This window comes from Ctenopharyngodon idella, chromosome 1 (assembly GCF_019924925.1).
Source record: "Ctenopharyngodon idella isolate HZGC_01 chromosome 1, HZGC01, whole genome shotgun sequence".
NCBI lineage: Eukaryota > Metazoa > Chordata > Actinopteri > Cypriniformes > Xenocyprididae > Ctenopharyngodon > Ctenopharyngodon idella.
Window position 1 is genome coordinate 38,279,219 of NC_067220.1, and position 18,831 is coordinate 38,298,049.

Here is an 18,831-nt window from a genome sequence, read left to right on the forward strand (position 1 = left end):
AAAAAATACACAAGTGGATAGACACTAAGCGTGACTAAGAGCAAGACAGGAAACATTTCTGACATGTTGCCTCACTGGAGGAACGGATCGCCAGTAGAAGAGTAACCTTTAGCCTTTGAAATGTTTTGAGGAGAATTCTATTTGTTCCACATGTGTTTCATGTATTATTTGTTATGAAAAGGTTTTCATGGTTTATATTAAAAAAAGAATTTTAAAAGACATTCTATTATAGTGCACCACAACATTTATTAGTGTGGATATAAATGGAAACACCCAACAGTTTAAAAGATAATGAAGTATTTTGACTCCCAGCCAGTCTAACAATAACACATTTGCCATTAAGAAATGAGTTTGATAAAATACAGCCAAAACTACACAGATAAATGGATTAAAATGCAGTAAATGTGCATCATGGTGAATGAGCTGGAGAGGTTTATTAGAATATTGTGTAATTAATTTGTCATGGCAGTGATGAAGGAGAAACACAGAGGAGTAGACACAGTGGTGTCAGCTGAATTTTAATCACATTGATTGAAGACATTGATAGGCAGTCAAAACCACAGAGTTACTGCAACCCTGTCACCATGTCATCATCAATCACAACCTTTTTTGCCCCTGCCGTTTCTCTTTCTTGAACTTATTCCATTCTGTTTTTCTCTCTCTCTTTTCATCTCTTCATGACTCCCTCATTTTCCCTTTTCTCCTCTTGTATTTATGATGTCAAATGATTAAAGGCAGTGATGGATAAACTGTTCATTTTAAACATGACATGATAAAGGAAATCCCTGAAATAAGTTTTTAAAATGTATAATAATTATTTTTTCCTCCAGTAGGCTTTATAAAACTAAACTACAGCATAAAGACTGTCAGAACAGTAATTACAAAACTAATTTGAAAACATAAATACTTAAAAACTATAGAAACTAGGAGATTTGAGACTTAAAGGGACTTGTGACAAAAGGGTTTGACTTGACTTAGACATGGCCATGAAAGGTTTGACTTGAACTTTGCATCAAAATTATGAACATGTTTGCTGCTAATTAAAATGTATTAAACTAATCTAATCTCATTGTTTGTTCCTTCTTCTCCTTTCCTTTGTTTTTGTTTTTGCTTTCCCTCATTTTATCTGTCCAACAGGGCATCTACAGTTGCATCCATGGTGTTCAGATCGAAGAGAACAAATCAGCCCTTAACTCACCATCAGCCACTATGAACATGAACATGAACAACACCCACTCCAACATTCTCCGTTTGTTGCGTACTGCCAAAAACATGACCTCTGTGCCTGGGGTCAATGGTTCACCTCACAGCGCATTGGACTACAGCCATCGTGAGTCAGCCGTTTATGACATCAGTGAACACCGGCGCAGCCTAGCAGGCCACACAGACTGCAAGCCTCCACCGTACCTGCCAGAGGACAACATGTTCAGCGACTATGTAAGCGAGGTGGAGAGGACTTTTGGGAACTTGCACCTGAAGGACAGCAACCTGTACCAGGATCATTACCTACACCACCATGGGGGCACGGGATCCGAACTGGCTCTCGGTATGTCGGGTCCCCTGCCTAACCGACCTCGTAGCTTAGGGAGTGCCAGTTCATTGGAGGGTGGGTACGATTGTGACAGCTTAGGGGGAGGGGTAGCGCCCATCTTCACCACCCAGCCACGGCAGTCGCTGACACATCGGAACAGGGAAAAGTTTGACCTGATTGCAGGTCACCCAACCCAGTCAAGCTTCAAGTCTGGCCTGCCTGATCTATACGGAAAGTTCTCCTTCAAGGGTGGGGCATCCAGTTCAGGGTTTATTGCAGGACATGACAGGTACTGTGGGGGAGGTGGGGTGGGATCAGGAGGGGACGATGGAAACATTCGATCCGACGTATCTGATATTTCCACTCACACCGTGACCTATGGGAACCTCGAAGGGCACGGCAAACGGCGCAAGCAGTACAGGGACAGCCTAAAAAAGAGACCCGCTTCTGCCAAATCTCGCCGTGAGCAGGATGAGATTGAGCTTGGCTTCAGGAGACGCCCCCACCACACTATCCATCATCATCACCACCATCATCCTGCAACACAAGCACACCGCTCAGCCACCCCGCCCGTGGAGCGCAAGAGTCAGAGAGGTGGTAACTGCACCTCCTATCTATTCAGAGACAAAGATAATTTGAGGGACTTCTATGTGGACCAGTTCCGAGCAAAGGAAGGGGCATCCCCATGGGAACATTTGGATTTAAGTGATGCTCCAGGAATGGGTGGAGGAGTGGGACTGGGCGGAGGCGGTTGCGGTGGAGTAGTTAGTAGCGGTGGTGCTGGGGGAGCGTGCACTAGTTTGGTTCCCATGGAAGATTTCCTGAAAGGTAAATCTAAGAAGACAGAATGTAAGGGTGGAATGGGAGGAGGATCACCTGGGCAACAGGGCCATGCATGCTGGGAAAAGGGCATCGGAGGGGTGGGAGGGTTGGCTGGAGGGGATTGGGAATGTCGCAATTGCCACAGTGGAGGGGTTGGAAGTGGAGGAAGCAAGCCAGTTTGCATGCATGGGGGAGGCGGGGCTGGGGGCTATCCAGCTGCTGGGGGAGTTGGGGGATCCAGTGGAGGGAGTGGACAAATCTCAAGCCGCCCTAGTTCAGCCTCCTGCAAGCGGTGTGATTCGTGCAAGAAACCGGGCAACTTGTATGACATCAGTGAGGACAACCACCTCCTTTTGGATCAAATTGGGGCCAAGCACCTTCTGGAAAGCGGAAAGGGAGGGGGAGGCACAGGGGCCCAAACCCAGGTACAGAGGCGGAAATTTGGCCCAGGTGGTAAGGTTTTGCGCAGGCAGCACTCTTATGACACATTTGTAGAGCTGCAGAAGGAAGGGGCAGGCAGGATGGGTGGGTTTGGAGGCAGTGGCGGAGCGTCAATGCTTCCTCCACCCCGAAGCGTGAGCCTAAAAGACAAAGACCGCTACATGGAGGGCGCAAGCCCCTACGCCCAGATGTTTGAGCAGTATGCGGGAGGGGAGCGGGAGACAACATATTTTGGGGACAGAGGGAAGGGTGGGGGTTCATCATTTAGCTTATTTCGTGGGGGTGAAGGTGGGTTGCACCGTCGCTCCGTGGGTGAGAGAGACATGAGGGACAGGGATAGAGGCATGATGGGAGGAGGTGTGGGCGGTACCCGAGGGGTCGGGACTTACTCCTTGTCTAAATCTCTCTACCCAGATAAGGTGAACCAGAACCCATTCATCCCAACCTTCGGCGATGACCAGTGTCTATTACACGGTGCCAAATCATACTACATCAAAAAGCAGCAGGCACAGCCGCAGCAGCAACAGACGCCGCAGCAGCAGCAACAGCTCCTCAACAACAGTCGGGCTGACTTCCGGGGCTCCATGGGGGTGACTTCCTATTTGCCTGCTTCCGCAACTTCTGGGGTGCTGTCCAATGTGGCCCCTCGGTTCCCCAAGGAGCTATGTCTGGGCGGGCCTCTTGGCAACCACCACGGTGGAGGACCTAGCAACAACAAGCTGCTGTCAGCAAGGGATGGGTTAGGAATGGGTCAAGGACAGAGACCGTTTAATGGATCAAGCAATGGACATGTTTATGAGAAGCTTTCCAGTATAGAGTCCGATGTCTGAAAATGGGAGTCAGAAGCTGATAGAAATGTGGAAAAGAAGCCAACGGACATGTGGAATGATGATTGAGAGAAAACTGAAAAGGAAGTGTGTAATTAGTACCTTCATGCTCACAAAAAGAAGAGGAAACCGTGTATGGAACTGACTCATGCTTTCATTAAGTTAGGCGGATCATGCGCTGCCAAGCGTACGCATGTAAATAGAGAGAGGGGACCTGCCCACTGTCGAAAAGTTGAGATTAGGGGGAAAAACCTGTTTATTCCACTCTTTTATTCTCTTGTTTTTTTTTTTTTGTATATCCCACTATTTCCCTGCTCCTAACATCAAAATAGCGGCCTATCCAGATGGAGACAACCGTGTACAATCCTTTGTACAATTGTGGATGGAAATCATTTACTCTTTTTAAACAACAGGGTAAAACTTACAATAATTGTATTGATAATGTTCTTGATAATAATATTATTATATATTATTACAATGTTTATGATGTTCCATTTGGGCTTGGTTTCTGGATGTTTTATGCTGTTATATATTTGTACTGTAGTTTCAGTTCTTGGTTAACAAACCACTTTGCGGGAGGCTTATTTGATTTGTCAGTTGAGCTAATTTGATTGTTAACTGAGTTGTAGACAAACTTGGATTCCATAAAAGTTCTTTATTATTGGTTATTCAAGTTTATTTTACCAGTATGGAGTGCTGTAAAATGTGTGTACAAGGCATGATTTGCAAAGTACTTCAGCTGTACTTGAGATATCATTGTGAAGGAAATGTATTCTTTTCACCTTATTTTATAATGTTACGTTTGTTAGAACAATATTGGTTTAATACACAGCACATTATGTGCCTTACCAAGACTTAACAGAATACCAGATTTACAGGTCATATTGCCATGGTAACTTTCTGGTCACTGCACACAGATTTGTCATTGGATGATTCATATTATTCTGGAACCTTCCTTTTAATGATATAAGCACTGATATGGAATATCCAGCATTGAGGAGACACAAAGTAGCCTGAATGTGTTCACAGTACTAATCTCGAGAACTAAGTTCTAAAGAAAACCAGTTAAATTATCATTCTGACTAGTTCTAATAATAGGAACGTAGGATATTTGAGGTTTGCACAACATTGTACAGTGCACAGTATCCTCACTGAGAGTTGAGCTGCAGGGTGTCACATCTGTATGGTGTTATCTACAATATAGAAACAAATATCAACTGAATATTTTTTCCTCCACTGTCCCCCATTTCTTAGGAAGTCTTTGATCAAGCAGTAAAATAACAACTGTGTCATGGATTTGTTTCCTCTTAGAATGCAGTTAGTATTGGATATGCTTATCTGTACTTTCCTTAGGGAGACACCAGTGCGCAGTATGTAGGGTTTTGCAAGATTCTCAGCAAATGCTTGCATTTTGTTATGTAAATATTCATTTTTTCCACAATGTACAGTGAATAGACAGAAAGGATGTAACTCTACAGATTTATGTTTTACCTTATTTGTTAGATATTTTAAGAATTAGAGTGAAGGTTATCAATCCAACTTTGCTGCAAAATGTATCAGTTAAAACTCAATGGTATGGATAAACATTAAGAATTTTTTATAATCCTCCCTATTGTTGTCCAGGCTAATACAATCCTCTACTGCACCTGTACAGCAGAAGTGAAATTTTCTAGATATTTTCGTTATATTCGCCAGTCCTTTTTTTAACTACTTAAGACATGATAATGGTAGGGATGACTCCAGTTATTTCCCCTATCCATTTGAGGTTAATTTGCAGTTTTAATACCCACTTATATGAAGTAGAGGTATTTCTCAGGAATTTTGGATGGGCACAGGCAAAAATGAACATATCATTTAACTAAATTGCCTAATTACCTAAATCAATAAACAAGTGAACTCATTTAATTGGATAAACGTGAGGTTCTTTGCAAGCATTTATTTACTTCTTTTTCTTTTTTTTTTCATCATTTTTGAAACCACAAATGAACTCATGACAGGGCAGTCTGAACACATTGTCTTTTTTTGAACTTTTGGCCCACAGCTTAGATAAAAATCCTTTACTTGAAGTTAGTTGTGTTTATTGCAGATTTTGTTTATATATTTTCTTTGTGAATGAACTGTTAGCCAAACAGATCTCCACTTTAAGCACAATATTTATAATATTTTGTTTATAATTGATGTATAGCTATCAATTTGTGAATTTTTATCTTAACTTTTTGCCATTCTTTTTTGACTCTGTTGTCTTTTTGTGAGAGTTTGTGTTTAAGACGAGCATGCATGTCTTTTACTTATTTATTGCCATATCTTTAGCGTTTCATACATTTATGTCTATTTAGATATCATGCCTGCTCTTTGTGGATGCAATATGTTGATAAACTGTGCATCATACAGGTTCAGGGCCATACAATAGATGTGGTGATTCTAATAAACTGACAATATCTTTGAAAAATGGATATGTATGGAATAATAACTCAATAGGGAAATTATCAGGCAAACCCAAATCTGGGTGATAGTGCTCGATTTTGTCAGGAATATTGCTATTAGGTAAGGAGAAGACCATTTTTGTGTCCAAAGCTAATTTTGCCATTTTTTGTCACACAAGATTTTCTCACTTGCTCTCACAATACCTTTCTTTGCATGGTACCATGTTTTCAAAGTACCCTTTAGATTTTTTTATGCTTGGTCCATTTTGTTTTTTTTATTTATTTAGTAAATCCTTTAAAGATATCTCATAACAGTGTGGCATTTTTTAAGAGCTAGAGATGTGTTGACAGACTTAGACCATTGCATTTCCTGTCAATCTCTGTGTTTGTACTGGAGAGTCAAGCCTATAGTTTTTAGTAGTACTACAGTATGTAGAGGAAGTATTGTGTGATTGCGTGTGCGAGTGTCAGGGACATTTGCCTTTGCTCTTCCTGAAAAGCTTTCCAATTTTATATTTCATTTCGATTCACACTTTAAAGATGTGGCCTTGTAAAAGCATGCTAATATCATTTGATAAATACAGGTTTAGTGAGACAGATTATACGGAGATGGGCCGATAAAATGGGCGGAAGAGGACGGGAGGGGTAGTAGCCAATGTTCTGTGTTGTTTTTAGTGTTTTGTTTTTTTCTCTTCTCATTCATTCTCATTTTAACTAATATTTTTCTTGTTGACTGGTAGGATAAAACTTCGGTATTTTATTGGTTTGCCATTTTAGAGCCCTCCCCAGTAAGGTACGTCACATATGATTGTACGTGTATCTGAAATCATATGCTTGATTACCTCTGTGTGAGAGTGGGCATGTGTGCGTGCAGGTGTTTGTGTGTGCGTGAGTGTGTGTGTGTGAGAGAGAAGGAAACAGAGCACAGTGCAATGGTTATCTATTATGTCTGCTGTAAATAATTATGTCCCCTTTCCATAGCCTTTTAATATATGAAGACAAATATTTAAAATATTGAAGTTTGAGATACATTTTTGTCTGGAAGATTTTTTATAGCCACACGGGGAAAAAGTTATTAGACCACTGGACCAGGAGCACAGTGCCATTCTAATAGCATCCGAGAACCAGAATTTAAGACACAAATTTACACCATTGTCGTCTTTAATTCTGTCTTTCTTGTATTTTAACCACTTATTTTAAATCTTACTTATGGATCACAATTGTACAGATTCTGTAAATATGACAAAAATGGTTTCCTTTTTCTGTTTTTGTATAGAGAGAGAATACATGTGTTAAGGCTACAATAATTTAATGAGACATTTCACAATACTTAAGCTATTGAGAATACAGACACAGTGTGAAAAGTGCTAAGATATATTCTTCTGTCTCTTTGTACAAAACAGTGTTGACTAAAAACAAAATAAAAGGGAGAGATCTCAAGCTTTATAGTCCTTCTGTCTTATTCCATACATTTCCAGCAGCGAGAATCTGAGGAAATGGTGACACTCCGTTGTTGTTGTTTTTTTTTCCTCCCAGTGTCATCAGCATCATGTGCCACTTATGAATCTCATTTGGGTTATCATGTTGTTATAATATGAAAATTGTGGGACAAATTTTCCTTCGTTTTTTTTTGTGCTCTACACAAGCTTAGGGTTGATTCGTGACATAATGTACATGAAACGTGAATGAGAGCTTATTATCCACCGGTGTTGCCCTGGATACGTCTGGTTCACTGCATCATGAACAAATTGCAAGCAAAGTACTTATCGCTCTTTTCTGTACCTATAGAATCATGTCAAACGTATCATTCTGATTATTGATTCCTGTGTGCAAGAGCTGTTTTAATCATGAGAATGTTGTACATGCTGTTTATTTTTAAAGTAATAGCTGTTTATTTTAAAACCATTTGCAATTCAATATTTCACAAACCTACTCTTTCTATTCCTGTCTCACTCCCCCACTCTCCTTTCATTCCCTTTTCTCTCTCTTTCTCTCACACGTTTCCTTCAAGCAGCCAATCACAGAATACATTGCAACACATGTAACTATTTCTTGACAATTAACTGTTACCTAGCAACTGGACCTTTAGAGAAAGAAAGAGAGAGAGACTGAGGGAGGGAGAGAGAGAAAATAAGAAAGATCTGTGTAGTATACTGTGTCTTGGTTTGGTTGCTACAACATATAACACAGAAACAGCAAGTAGAGACGATAAGCAACACCCACACGTGTCCATGGCGACAGGGAGAAAAAGAGCTAAACGCAAGCAGGGAAGTTTAAGGAAGAGTCACGGATAGAGAGAGTCGTGAATGAAGATCTAATGAGGCATAAAGTTGACATGAAACAGAAGTTACAATAGTATTGTGACGTTTATCTGAATGAAACGGCTTCTCGAACAAGAAAAAATGTAGGGCGGGGCTTGATTTTTCCACCTGAAATTGATTGGTTTGCTATTTGATCTCATGTGAGTGACAGGTTGTCCCGCCCTCGCGCCAGTAAACACGTCATCAGAGAAGAGATGCCGCAGCAAAAGGGAGGGGAAGTTATTTTGATTAAAGATTTATGAGGGCACATTAATTATATTTGCACGAATAAATTATTTATAATCTGCAATATTCCATAAAAAAAAATGAGAATTGTCAATTTAGATACATGAAATAGACACCGAGGAGGTCGTGAGTGGAGAAATTCAGAAAGGCGTGGCAAGTCGACCCCTTCACATTAATTTAGAAAAGGTCAGACAACAGGGAGTCTCTCGTTTACCTAGAGACAAAGTGCTAAAAGTTTTGCCAAAGCAAATCATCTATTCAGACGCACATACACGTATTTGCGTTCATACATACCAATATTCTGTCAGACGTCCTCACCAGCACAGAAATAAACGCAAACATACCCACATACTACACACTGGAAGTCTGACGTGATCTTGGTAAACGCTTTCAAGTCCTGTGCTGACCAAAAAAGAGCGGGCACAGACAGACCCACAAGGCTTACTCTTATCAAAGAGGCACGCGGTGAACTAACCCGTCACAACACTGCCACCATGTGGCCGGAGTTACATAACACTCCAGATTCATCTTGCTCTGAAGGGGTAGTGGCGCTATGGTTTGTATTTTCATCTGTTAAAATTATACCACTATGATCCCGTCAGTCTATAATCTGTTCTAGAAAGTATGTTTTGAGTTAAAGTGAGCTCATAAGACATAAAAAATTGTGTTCCTCAGTGCAGATAAACAGAGATCAGTATTATTTGAGGGAATTAATGTCTTTATAGTGAATCAGTAATGCTGCATACTGCTGTTCTCTATTTTGTACATTTGTGAGTGATATTTAGTTATGATATATTTTATATGCAGGGGTTAATGTGTGGTTTATAATAGGATGCTTTCATAAATACATAGATATGGGAACCATATTAAATGTAAGATTTGGAAGCCTTTGAGAAATTATGCCACCTGGCTGACATAATTTATGAAAAGCGTGTGAATGGGGATGGTGGAGTGTAATATGAGAATAATTTAATGATATGTACATTGCTGCACTTATCTCTACAGGAACACATGCATATAACAGTGCCTGCATAATATGTAATTAAAAGAACAATAAGGTAAAACTGGTTAAAAATTAATCATATACCATAAATGAATCATACTAATCCAAGTTAGTTTTGTTTAGTTATTATAGATATTTTATATTTGTTCTGTTTATTTCTTCCCAATTACGCATTGTGCCAACAAACACGAAACTGCACAAAATAATTGTTTATAAATGAAAAAATTAAGGAATGTGTCTGTTTTGTTTTACCCAGAAATAAGGATTTCATTTGCAACTTATAATTTGCTACATTAACAAAGAGATGCGAGTATTATATTGTCAATCAACCCCTGTATTTAGTTTAATATATGACTACAGTTAAAACACGAGTAATCAGTCATGAAAAAAAAAAAAAGACATAATCATATTTTAAAGTATGAGAATTTATTCACCTGATTTTATTCCGGTCACACAAATGGCTCTGTATATCAAAGATTCTCCACAGAAAATAATAACTGATTGTATAGCTTTAGCTTTGTTTGGAAAAAGCTATAGTGTCTGTTTTTACTCTCAAGGTTGTTGTTTTTTTCATTATCCTGCTGGGAAAGCTTTCCACAATCCACATTCCCAACATTTGTCTTTCTGCCAGGGAACTTTAATCGCACCTTTGAGACCCAAACATGAAGGAGTACAGACAAAAGATGACGAATGCACGCTTATATAAGTATACTAACATGTCTATATGTGAAATGTTTTATCCCCAGTATAAAGGATATTTAAAGAATAACATTAATATGTTTGATTATAATATTTGCAAATCTCTACCTCTCACTTTCACTCGCTTTGACCCTTCCGTTTTCATTTTTGAACACTTTCACTCGTCTGGTTCTCACCACCCTGTTCGCAGGACGGACTACTCGAACCAAGTACCGCCGTGGATACTTTGTTTGACTCTGTCCCATTCCTTTCACACTCTGAGGAGCCAGTTCCTTGCCATCTCCTCCTTCCTCACCCTCCTCTCGGTAACCATGATGACGGAGGAAGGGTTCCAGGGTTGCTAGGCGATTGTTAAGATCTGTGATGCGCCTCTGTAAGTGGGAGACTTCTCTGAAGAGATCATTTAGGGACTCCGAGAGAGGACGAACCCTGTGAGAAAGAAGAGAGTGTGAGACGGGACTGGAATGTGTGAGAGTGTTTATGTGAGCAACATCTGTACAAGAGGGAGTATAGTGTAGGCTATAATCGTTCTTCTGTGCTTCTTCTGTAAGTATTTGGCAGATTTGTACAGCAATTTAAAAAAAAAAAAATACTTAAATAGCAAAAAACAAACATTTTTTTCATATAAAGGACATAGCCCTACACTTTGCACACTCAACTCAACTGTTAATATAGGTAACTTTGTGTCAATTATGCATTATTTATGTGAATAAGGAGATTTCACATTCATTTTAGTGCACTAGAATGTGGGGTCAGTAAGTCAAAGAGCATAAATTAACAGGATGTAGTTTAAAATGACAAGGCTGAGCTTCTGGTCCTCCTAGCCAAGACCTGCCTCACAAAATTTCAAAAGGTCAAACCGCTACTGCCTCCAGGTGTGTTAAAACGCTCGGTGCCATAGGATGACGAGTCCTTTGTACACCACATTATGACAACTGTCCAGTCCTGCCGCTTCACGATCAACAACAAAAGGAAAACTAAGACTCGACAATTTACTCTACTCGGTCTCTAGCATTTTTACAGCCAGACTGCTGCTAATCTCTTTTATGGCATCTGCCATACTTATCCTCAAACGCATCCAAAATCCTGCCATCCAGTCAATGTGTTATTAGTTCTTTATGCTTTTTTCCTTTGTAAATATTGGTATGTAGTTATATTTATTCTTTGCTGCACGTCTTGATGCTTTTCAATCGCACTGTCTTGCTCACGAGCGCCGCTTTTTCTTTACACCGTGTCAAGTTAAAAGACGCTTTCTTTGCCATTCTGTTTCTTTTCGTCTCACGTGTTCTAACCCTTGTGTGTAAATTAAAAAAAAAGTTACTGTGGTCCTTAGAAGACAAAAAAAAAAAAAAAAAAGAATGTCCGTGTCAAAAACTGTCATAAAAATTTGAAGCTTAAAGAGGGGGTGTAATGCTATTTCATGTATTCTGACTTATTTACACTGTCAAAGAGTTGGATTCTCTTGTTAAACATGGCCAAAGTTTTAAAAACGAGTTCGACGTATGACAGAGTATTTCTGTGCCAAATACACTTCTTCAGATTTCCCACGTTTCAGAAAGTTTTTTTCGAGTATGGCCCTGTATTATGTAATAAAGGGTGGAATTCCTTGTATAGGCACTTCTCCCAGAAGAGCGCGCGCACACATCAACCAGAGCGAGAGAGCAAGAGCATCAACGTGCTTCGTTCGGGTTACGAAAGTCATCAGCAGCACTGCACAGGACTTGCTTGAGAAAGATTTATCTTTGTTTTTAGACCACAAAATCAACAATGTCACCAAAGAAGTGTGTTTTTGGTTGTGAGGGAAAGATAACCTTGCTTCCCAAAGAACCCAGCGTTAAGTGGAGCTGAGAGATTTGTGCTCACGCATTACATTGATGCACTCTCGACATTTGTCATTAAAATAACCATAGAAACTGCCTTAAATTAACTATCAAAATAAGGATAAAGTTGTGTCTGATAGTTGCAATCAATTTTTTATTGGTCAAAATGAATGGAGAATATCTCGTGTTTTCCATGGCTGCTCGAGCCCTCGGGATCGGCGCTTATGGTTTTATAAACAAGACCCAGTTCGATACAGGATTTACAGATTGTTTGAAACTGAAAGATGGAGAGGTCACAGCGGTAATGTTCCCGGTCATGAGTCGGAACCGCAGGTGGTGAGTAAAACTGCATCAAATGTCTGTTTTGTTGGCAGTCGGCGCATAAGTGCATATAATGTAAACAACATGAACATATAATGAATCAAAAGTTATCCAGGAATAATGCAATGGTGTATTGTGTGCAGTGATGGGAATAACGGCGTTATAAATAAATGGCGTTACTAACGGCGTTACTTTTTTCAGTAACGAGTAATTAAACAAATTAATTTTCCCCTGTTACAACGCTGTTACCGTTACTGACATTAAAATGCAGCGTTACCATAATTGAGCTCACTGAATTGGTTTTCATCCGAGCAGGCTCTCTCTCAGCCATAGGACCTGCAAAGTTCTTTCTCTGCTGTGTGTTGGGGTGGGACACATGCAAACTGATGATGACTGGTGTGTGACTAGAGATTATAGACCTGCAAAGTGCTTTGTTGTAAAGAAATAGGACAGGTTAGTCATATACAAATACAATTTTAAACTGATAATGTACGATGCTCGGGGTGTGTGTGTGTGTGTGTGTGTGTCAGAGCACGTGAGCAGAGCGCAAGCTCAAACCAGAATACCCTTTGTGACATGCTGGATCGAGCTATCACTCAAGCGCATGCATAAAGCTTGCCATAAAGAACCGGCAAAAGTAATTTTTATGAATGTAACAAAAAACAGCAAGGAGACATTTTAATTGTTTGTTTCTAAACTAATGTTTTCTGAATCAGTGTTGGCTGCAAAGATGAAGTTGACATTGCTGACTCTCATCTCCGCATGTGGACGTGCTTAGAGAGAGAATGCACATTTCATTCGGATTACATAATCAGAGAGTAGCCTATTTCTTTTCGTTTTGAATTATTTTGTTTAGAAGAAGACATTTCAAGCTTTCTGTAGATATATTTGTCATGTCTGCGAGGCAAGCAGCCTATACGCTGAGTTTCGGTTCATATCAGCCTATAAGACGCGCTCCAGTTCACGTGCAAGTGATCGCGCCGGCGCCTCCATGTCATGATTACATTGTCTGCTATATTTGCTTCTTATTTATTAAATCCAGGCAATTGGTTGATTAAACAATGATTAAAAATAAGATACAATTTTTACAAAATGAAGTTCACTTTAAAGAAGCCTTTCATTAAAGTGAACATCGTTTTTTAAAAATTATATCTTAATTTTAATACAATAATAATTTTAATACTTTTCTACAAAAGAAAACTTAATGAAGTGGTCAAAATCATGTCTGGCCCACTCCATGTCTCCCGATATATTGCGCATCTTATGATGTAGCTATCTTATCTTACTCGTGCTGTTCACTTTTCATAATCAAATAGATTAAATTAAAAAATAACATTATAATAGGCCTATATAAACATAAATATGAAACTAAATACGTTTTCTTTAATGGCTACCAACACTTATAGTGCAGTACAGAGAAATTTCATGTCGTGAGCAAGAGCGGATCACGAATCACGAGTCGGATCAAGCATCATTTATTTTTAGACTTATTTGTTGGCCAGTTATGGTCTGTGCAACAAATATTAAAAGTTCTAAACCATCTATTGTGTTTTATTGTTCCATGTATAGTAATGATAATATTTACAATAATATATTGAATTTGATAGGTGTCTCTCACATTGACCCACATTGTTTTATAATAATATTTTTTTTCTATTTAGGGTCCATTTCACTCATTTAACATATTTAATATTGGGGGCATCCAAGTTATTTGACATATTTGAAAAAAACAGAAAAAGTAATGCAATAGTTACTTTCCCTGGTAATTAGTTACTTTTATAATGATGTAACTCAGTTACTATATGTGAGAAGTAACTAGTAACTATAACTAATTACTTTTTTAAAGTAACGTGCCCAACACTGATTGTTTGTGTTTAAATACTTTTTTTTAGCTGACCATTGATAGCTTTGCTAAGCAAACGCTGCGCTTGCTCATCACTCTTTAGCTTCGCCCACGGCATGCCTCCAGGAGCTCGGCTGTTTTCGGAAAGACTCGGCACAGCGTATCTGTCTTTTATAAATCTGATAAAACTAAAGAGTCTTATGAGATATGAAGGATACTATACGAAGGATACGAAACTGTGTGTTATGTGTTATATATATATATAATTATCACTGCAGAATTCATCCAATTGGCTATAATATGCAGAAAAAAGGAAAAAAGTGAGTATTTGCTTTATAAGTCAAACCTGAGAAAATGGTTCCATCTTGTAAAAAAAAAAAAGTAAAAAATTGCATGGGTTTCAATGGGGACATTTTTGCCTTTAAGGTCTTCAATGTGACTATTTTATGTACCTAATGTAATATAGATTTATTTAAGGAAATGGGGGTGAAATAGTAAAATTTCACTAAAAATACATACTTATGCCAAAATTTATGCAGTTGGCATTAACACAGGCAAAATAATCAAAAAAACTAAACTGAAAAAGATAAAAAGGTTCATAAGGATGCACAAGGGTTAAACGCAAGAATGTGTTCTTTGTGAGCAACTCCAAGTAGTCGACCTACGTTTTAATTACAGGATTCTTTAGATTCAACTTTTAAATAGCAGTGAATGTCTTGTAAACCTTTTTCATCAGGACTTGAATTTTTAGTATTAATTTTTTTAGTTTAGTAGTTTAAGAGTTTGTTGCTTGATGTCTAGCTCCACATGCTATTAGCTATTTGATCTGGTAATTGCCACTAGTGGGATACTGGACAGTTGATAAAATAAAGAGATCAGCTTCAACAGTCTCAGTCTGAATTTCAAGACCTAGTGTCATTATTCCATGTACATGCAATACAGTCATTCAGACAGCATGTGTGCCTGAGAAATCATTTTCTGGCATTTTAAGTGTTGTTTCAATGCTTGTAGCTTAGAATAAGCTTCATGAAAACAATCTCCTTAGGGCTAAGGGAGTCTGTTAAACTGCCGACTTCAGGATAACAAACCCCAAAGGACGGTGCATTTTTCTTGTTTATATAAAACAGTCCAACAAGCAGCTTTCATGTGCAAAAAAAAAAAAAACTTTGAAAACGTGAAAGTTTGCGAAACAAGAAAGCCTTAGTGAACATAGCAAAGAGACATAGGCCTGGCTACTTTAACAGGTAAGTGTTGTAGGAAATGCATGATATAAAATATTGGTGGTTGGTTAACACTAATTACTTTGTACTTCAACACCACAGTACAAAGTCTTTGCAATGAATTTGTACAGGTATTAGGAAGTACAATGTGTTACCTGGAGTAGTCTGGCAGAAGGGCATTGGGCTGTGAGTGTAAGAGAGTCTTGATATCTTTGAATATGCGTTTGCCCCAGGCGTCCAGCACTCGAGTCACGCTGCGTATGTTAGCCACGTTCACATTCTCCGCTGCCGTGAGGGCAAAGACAATGAGGTTAGTTTTTAATAAGGCCGGCGACCACATGACAAGAGGCTGTCTGATACTTCAGAATGGGTTTAATCAGGTTTCTTTCACTGGACTACAGGGCTTTAACTTTAAAGGGTGGAATTAGGAGATGTCTGTTTGTGTTTTAGCTATGCTGACAGATAAGGGTATGAGTTATTTAGTGTACACTGGTCAGCAATGTGACTTGAATTTATTATTAGCTCCATGAAACTGTAAATCTAAACAAACGTGTTGCAGTTGAGTCCAGACTGACTTTTTTTTTTTTTTTTTTTTTTTTACATAGACCAACGCAATGATTTGAAGTTGTTTTTGGAATGGAATCATCACAGAATACACAGAACATTCCCTCAGAATTCCACACAAATTTCAGAAGATATCCTCAGAATTTTCATAAAATTATGCTCACCCTACACCGCTTTCATGCTGATATTGCTTCCAGCTAACAATAAGAATAATAGTCTCAACTCAGTTTAACACATTTTACCTTTCTTAAAGGGTTAGTTCACCCTAAAATGAAAATTTCTGTCATCATTTACTCACCCTCATGTCATTCCACACCCGTAAGACCTTCATTCATCTTTGGAACACAAATTAAGATATTTTTGATGAAATCCGAGAGGTATATGACTCGTCCATAGACAGCAATATAATCAACACTTTCAAGGTCCAGAAAGGTACTAAAGACATTATTAAAACAGTCGATGTAGAACCTGGAAGCGCTGAACGTAAACAGTGTATGAGAATGACACAGAAGAGAAGATATTGTTGAATATATTTATTGAGTTTTTTTGTTGTTGTTTTTGCTCACAAAAGTATTCTTGTGGTTTCATAAAATTAAGGTTGTAGTCATGTTGACTATTTTAACAATGTCTTTAGTACTTTTCTGGACCTTGATTATAAGTGTTGATTATTGCTGTCTATGGACGAGTCGTATACCTCTCAGATTTCATCAAAAATATCTTAATTTGTGTTCCGAAGATAAACGAAGGTCTTACATGTGTGGAACGACATGAGGGTGAGTACTTAATGACAGAAATTTCATTTTTGGGTGAACTAACCCTTTAAATTCATTCTATATATAAAAGCAATAAATATTATTTATCTGTTTTACCTCCTTCTCTGTAGTTCCAGTTCCCATAATCCACTTCATTGCTCATCCCAAGGCATGGAGACAAAAACGCCATGACCACCATAGGCACCATCAGTATCTTCTTTGCCGTGGGAACAGTCATGGTTAAGAAGTGGCTGAAATGTAAAGGAGAGACAGGGAGGAATAGCAAAAAGTTAAATACTAAGTACTAAGAACACTCCCAATGTAAGGCAAGAGATTTAAACCTTTACCCTGCCAATACATCTGGCACACGGGAGAGCACTGTGTTTTTTTCCAGGACAAACAGCCAGAAGTGTTTTAGGCTCCGATAATACTGTGGAAAATAGTGCAGAGGCCTGCATTTTTATACGATTATATCTTCTGTGTTTTATCTATATTCATCTCTGTATTCTTTGTCAATTTCTCCTCAGGACACTTTATATGGCTCTTTTTGTTGTTGTTGTTTTATTAGAATTTAATATTAAATTTATATATATATACATATATATATAATTTTAGATGAATAACCTTTTCAGAAATAATAATATTTAAAATATTAAAATCTCACAACAAAGTAATAATTTTGACTTGATCTGTTGAAATAATATTTAATTAATTATAGAAAAACAATTAAAAATTTGTAGCTATTTTTATTTACCAAAATTACTACTTTTATAACAAAATTGTTACATCCACTTGGATTATTTCTACAGTAGGGCCTACATCATATTGTACAAATTAAATATTAAGTAAACAATCTCAAACTCACTTTCCAAATTTTCCACGTTCTATATGTTATGCACCTCCTTTCTTTGACCTATTGACTTTATTTTATTAGTTTCATGCTTTATTTTCGTGAAAAGTGCCTCATGCCCTTCACTTCCAAGTAAGAATCATGTAAGTGTTGGGTATTTCCAGTCTATTTAAATGAATGACTCTAGTTCATTCAGGAACACTGAGGGGAGATGGATGACGGGTTGATTGTCTTGTGACTGGCCTAACTGATAGCAAACTCAATTAGTTTATTTGAAAGAAGATCTCCTTTGTGCTCGAGCCACAAGGCCCAATGACCGAGGCATAGAGAGCTCTCTGAGGTAAGATAACTGTGAGAAGGCAGAACCACTAAAACATGATCATTAGACTAAAACAATCAAATTGCAGAGAAATGCTGCAGGAAAGCAAAGAGAAACTGGAGTGACTCCTCACTGAGAGGGAGTCCAGAGCTTTACATAATGTTGAACTTGGAGATCATAGTAACTGACTTTGTAGAGTGAGTCAGAATAGAGGCATTTTTCAAAATGGCTTCACACAGAGATCTGGATGTGCTCAAGAATCCGAAAATCACATTTGATCAGGACACGTCTGTCAGTTTTTACCCATTTCACACATTTTTTTTCCAAATCATGCAGGCTTTAAAATGCAGAGAGAAAGGAGCTGACATACAACATGAATGCAGTCAAACACTTACAGCAGACATAAACATTTGGATTTATTGATTTCTTGCTGTAAAATTTATTATTGATGCTTTATGAGATCTAGATTGACCCAACTGCAAGATATGAAGGATATATCCAGCAGAGAGAGGGAAAATAGCAGAGTAGTACAAATGCAGGACACAGATACCACTTAAGTGCAATATTATAGAACACATACTTTCAATGGTTTACATTACACTAAAAGTTACTTACTTTCTCAGGGATTGAGATGTGGCTTTTCTTTCTCTTTTTTTGTTCTCCTCTCCTCTGATTTAATATCACCGCCCTGTCCACTTCTTCTTTCTAAACGCCGTGTTGAAGTCTATTGATAGTCAGACACACTTAAACTTCTGCCCTGCAGAAGAACTATGATGTTGTGTACATTCACCTCTCTCTCTCTCTCTCTCTCTCTCCTCTTTTACTCTTCCCCCTCCCTTCTGTTTTTTCT

The 18,831-nt window shown here is 38.3% G+C and overlaps 2 protein-coding genes across 5 annotated transcripts in view; one reads left to right on the forward strand and one right to left on the reverse strand.

Annotated features, from left to right (window-relative positions):
• The window catches only part of grin2bb (glutamate receptor, ionotropic, N-methyl D-aspartate 2B, genome duplicate b), a 115,294-nt gene extending 107,810 nt beyond the window's left edge, over positions 1–7,484 (forward strand). For 2 of the 4 annotated variants that reach the window (XM_051888494.1, XM_051888504.1), the window contains exon 16: positions 1,138–7,484. In XM_051888494.1, the coding sequence (XP_051744454.1) occupies positions 1,138–3,624 (2,487 nt within the window). In that variant the 3' untranslated portion in view covers positions 3,625–7,484. The remainder of the gene's footprint in view (positions 1–1,137) is intronic. The other 2 variants (XM_051888507.1, XM_051888508.1) reach the window with 2 other exon arrangements.
• A 2,513-nt stretch (positions 7,485–9,997) lies between these two features.
• Positions 9,998–18,831, reverse strand: si:ch211-243a20.3 (uncharacterized protein LOC100151507 homolog). The gene is made up of 4 exons (XM_051888568.1): positions 18,597–18,831; positions 16,930–17,063; positions 15,652–15,781; positions 9,998–10,721 (listed from the first exon to the last, which is right to left on the reverse strand). Exons 2-4 carry the CDS (start codon positions 17,048–17,050, stop codon positions 10,397–10,399), a joined length of 576 nt encoding a protein of 191 aa, XP_051744528.1. The 5' UTR covers positions 17,051–17,063; positions 18,597–18,831; the 3' UTR covers positions 9,998–10,396.

Bases quoted from the DNA above. Each gene is read 5' to 3' on its own strand.
- si:ch211-243a20.3 (XM_051888568.1), bottom strand. From the start codon at position 17,050: ATGACTGTTCCCACGGCAAAGAAGATACTGATGGTGCCTATGGTGGTC. The intron at 15,782-16,929 runs GTAAAACAGATA...CCCTCACGGCAG, and splicing joins CTGGAACTACAGAGAAGGAG to CGGAGAATGTGAACGTGGCT. The intron at 10,722-15,651 runs GTAACACATTGT...TCTTTCTCACAG, and splicing joins CTTCTGCCAGACTACTCCAG to GGTTCGTCCTCTCTCGGAGT.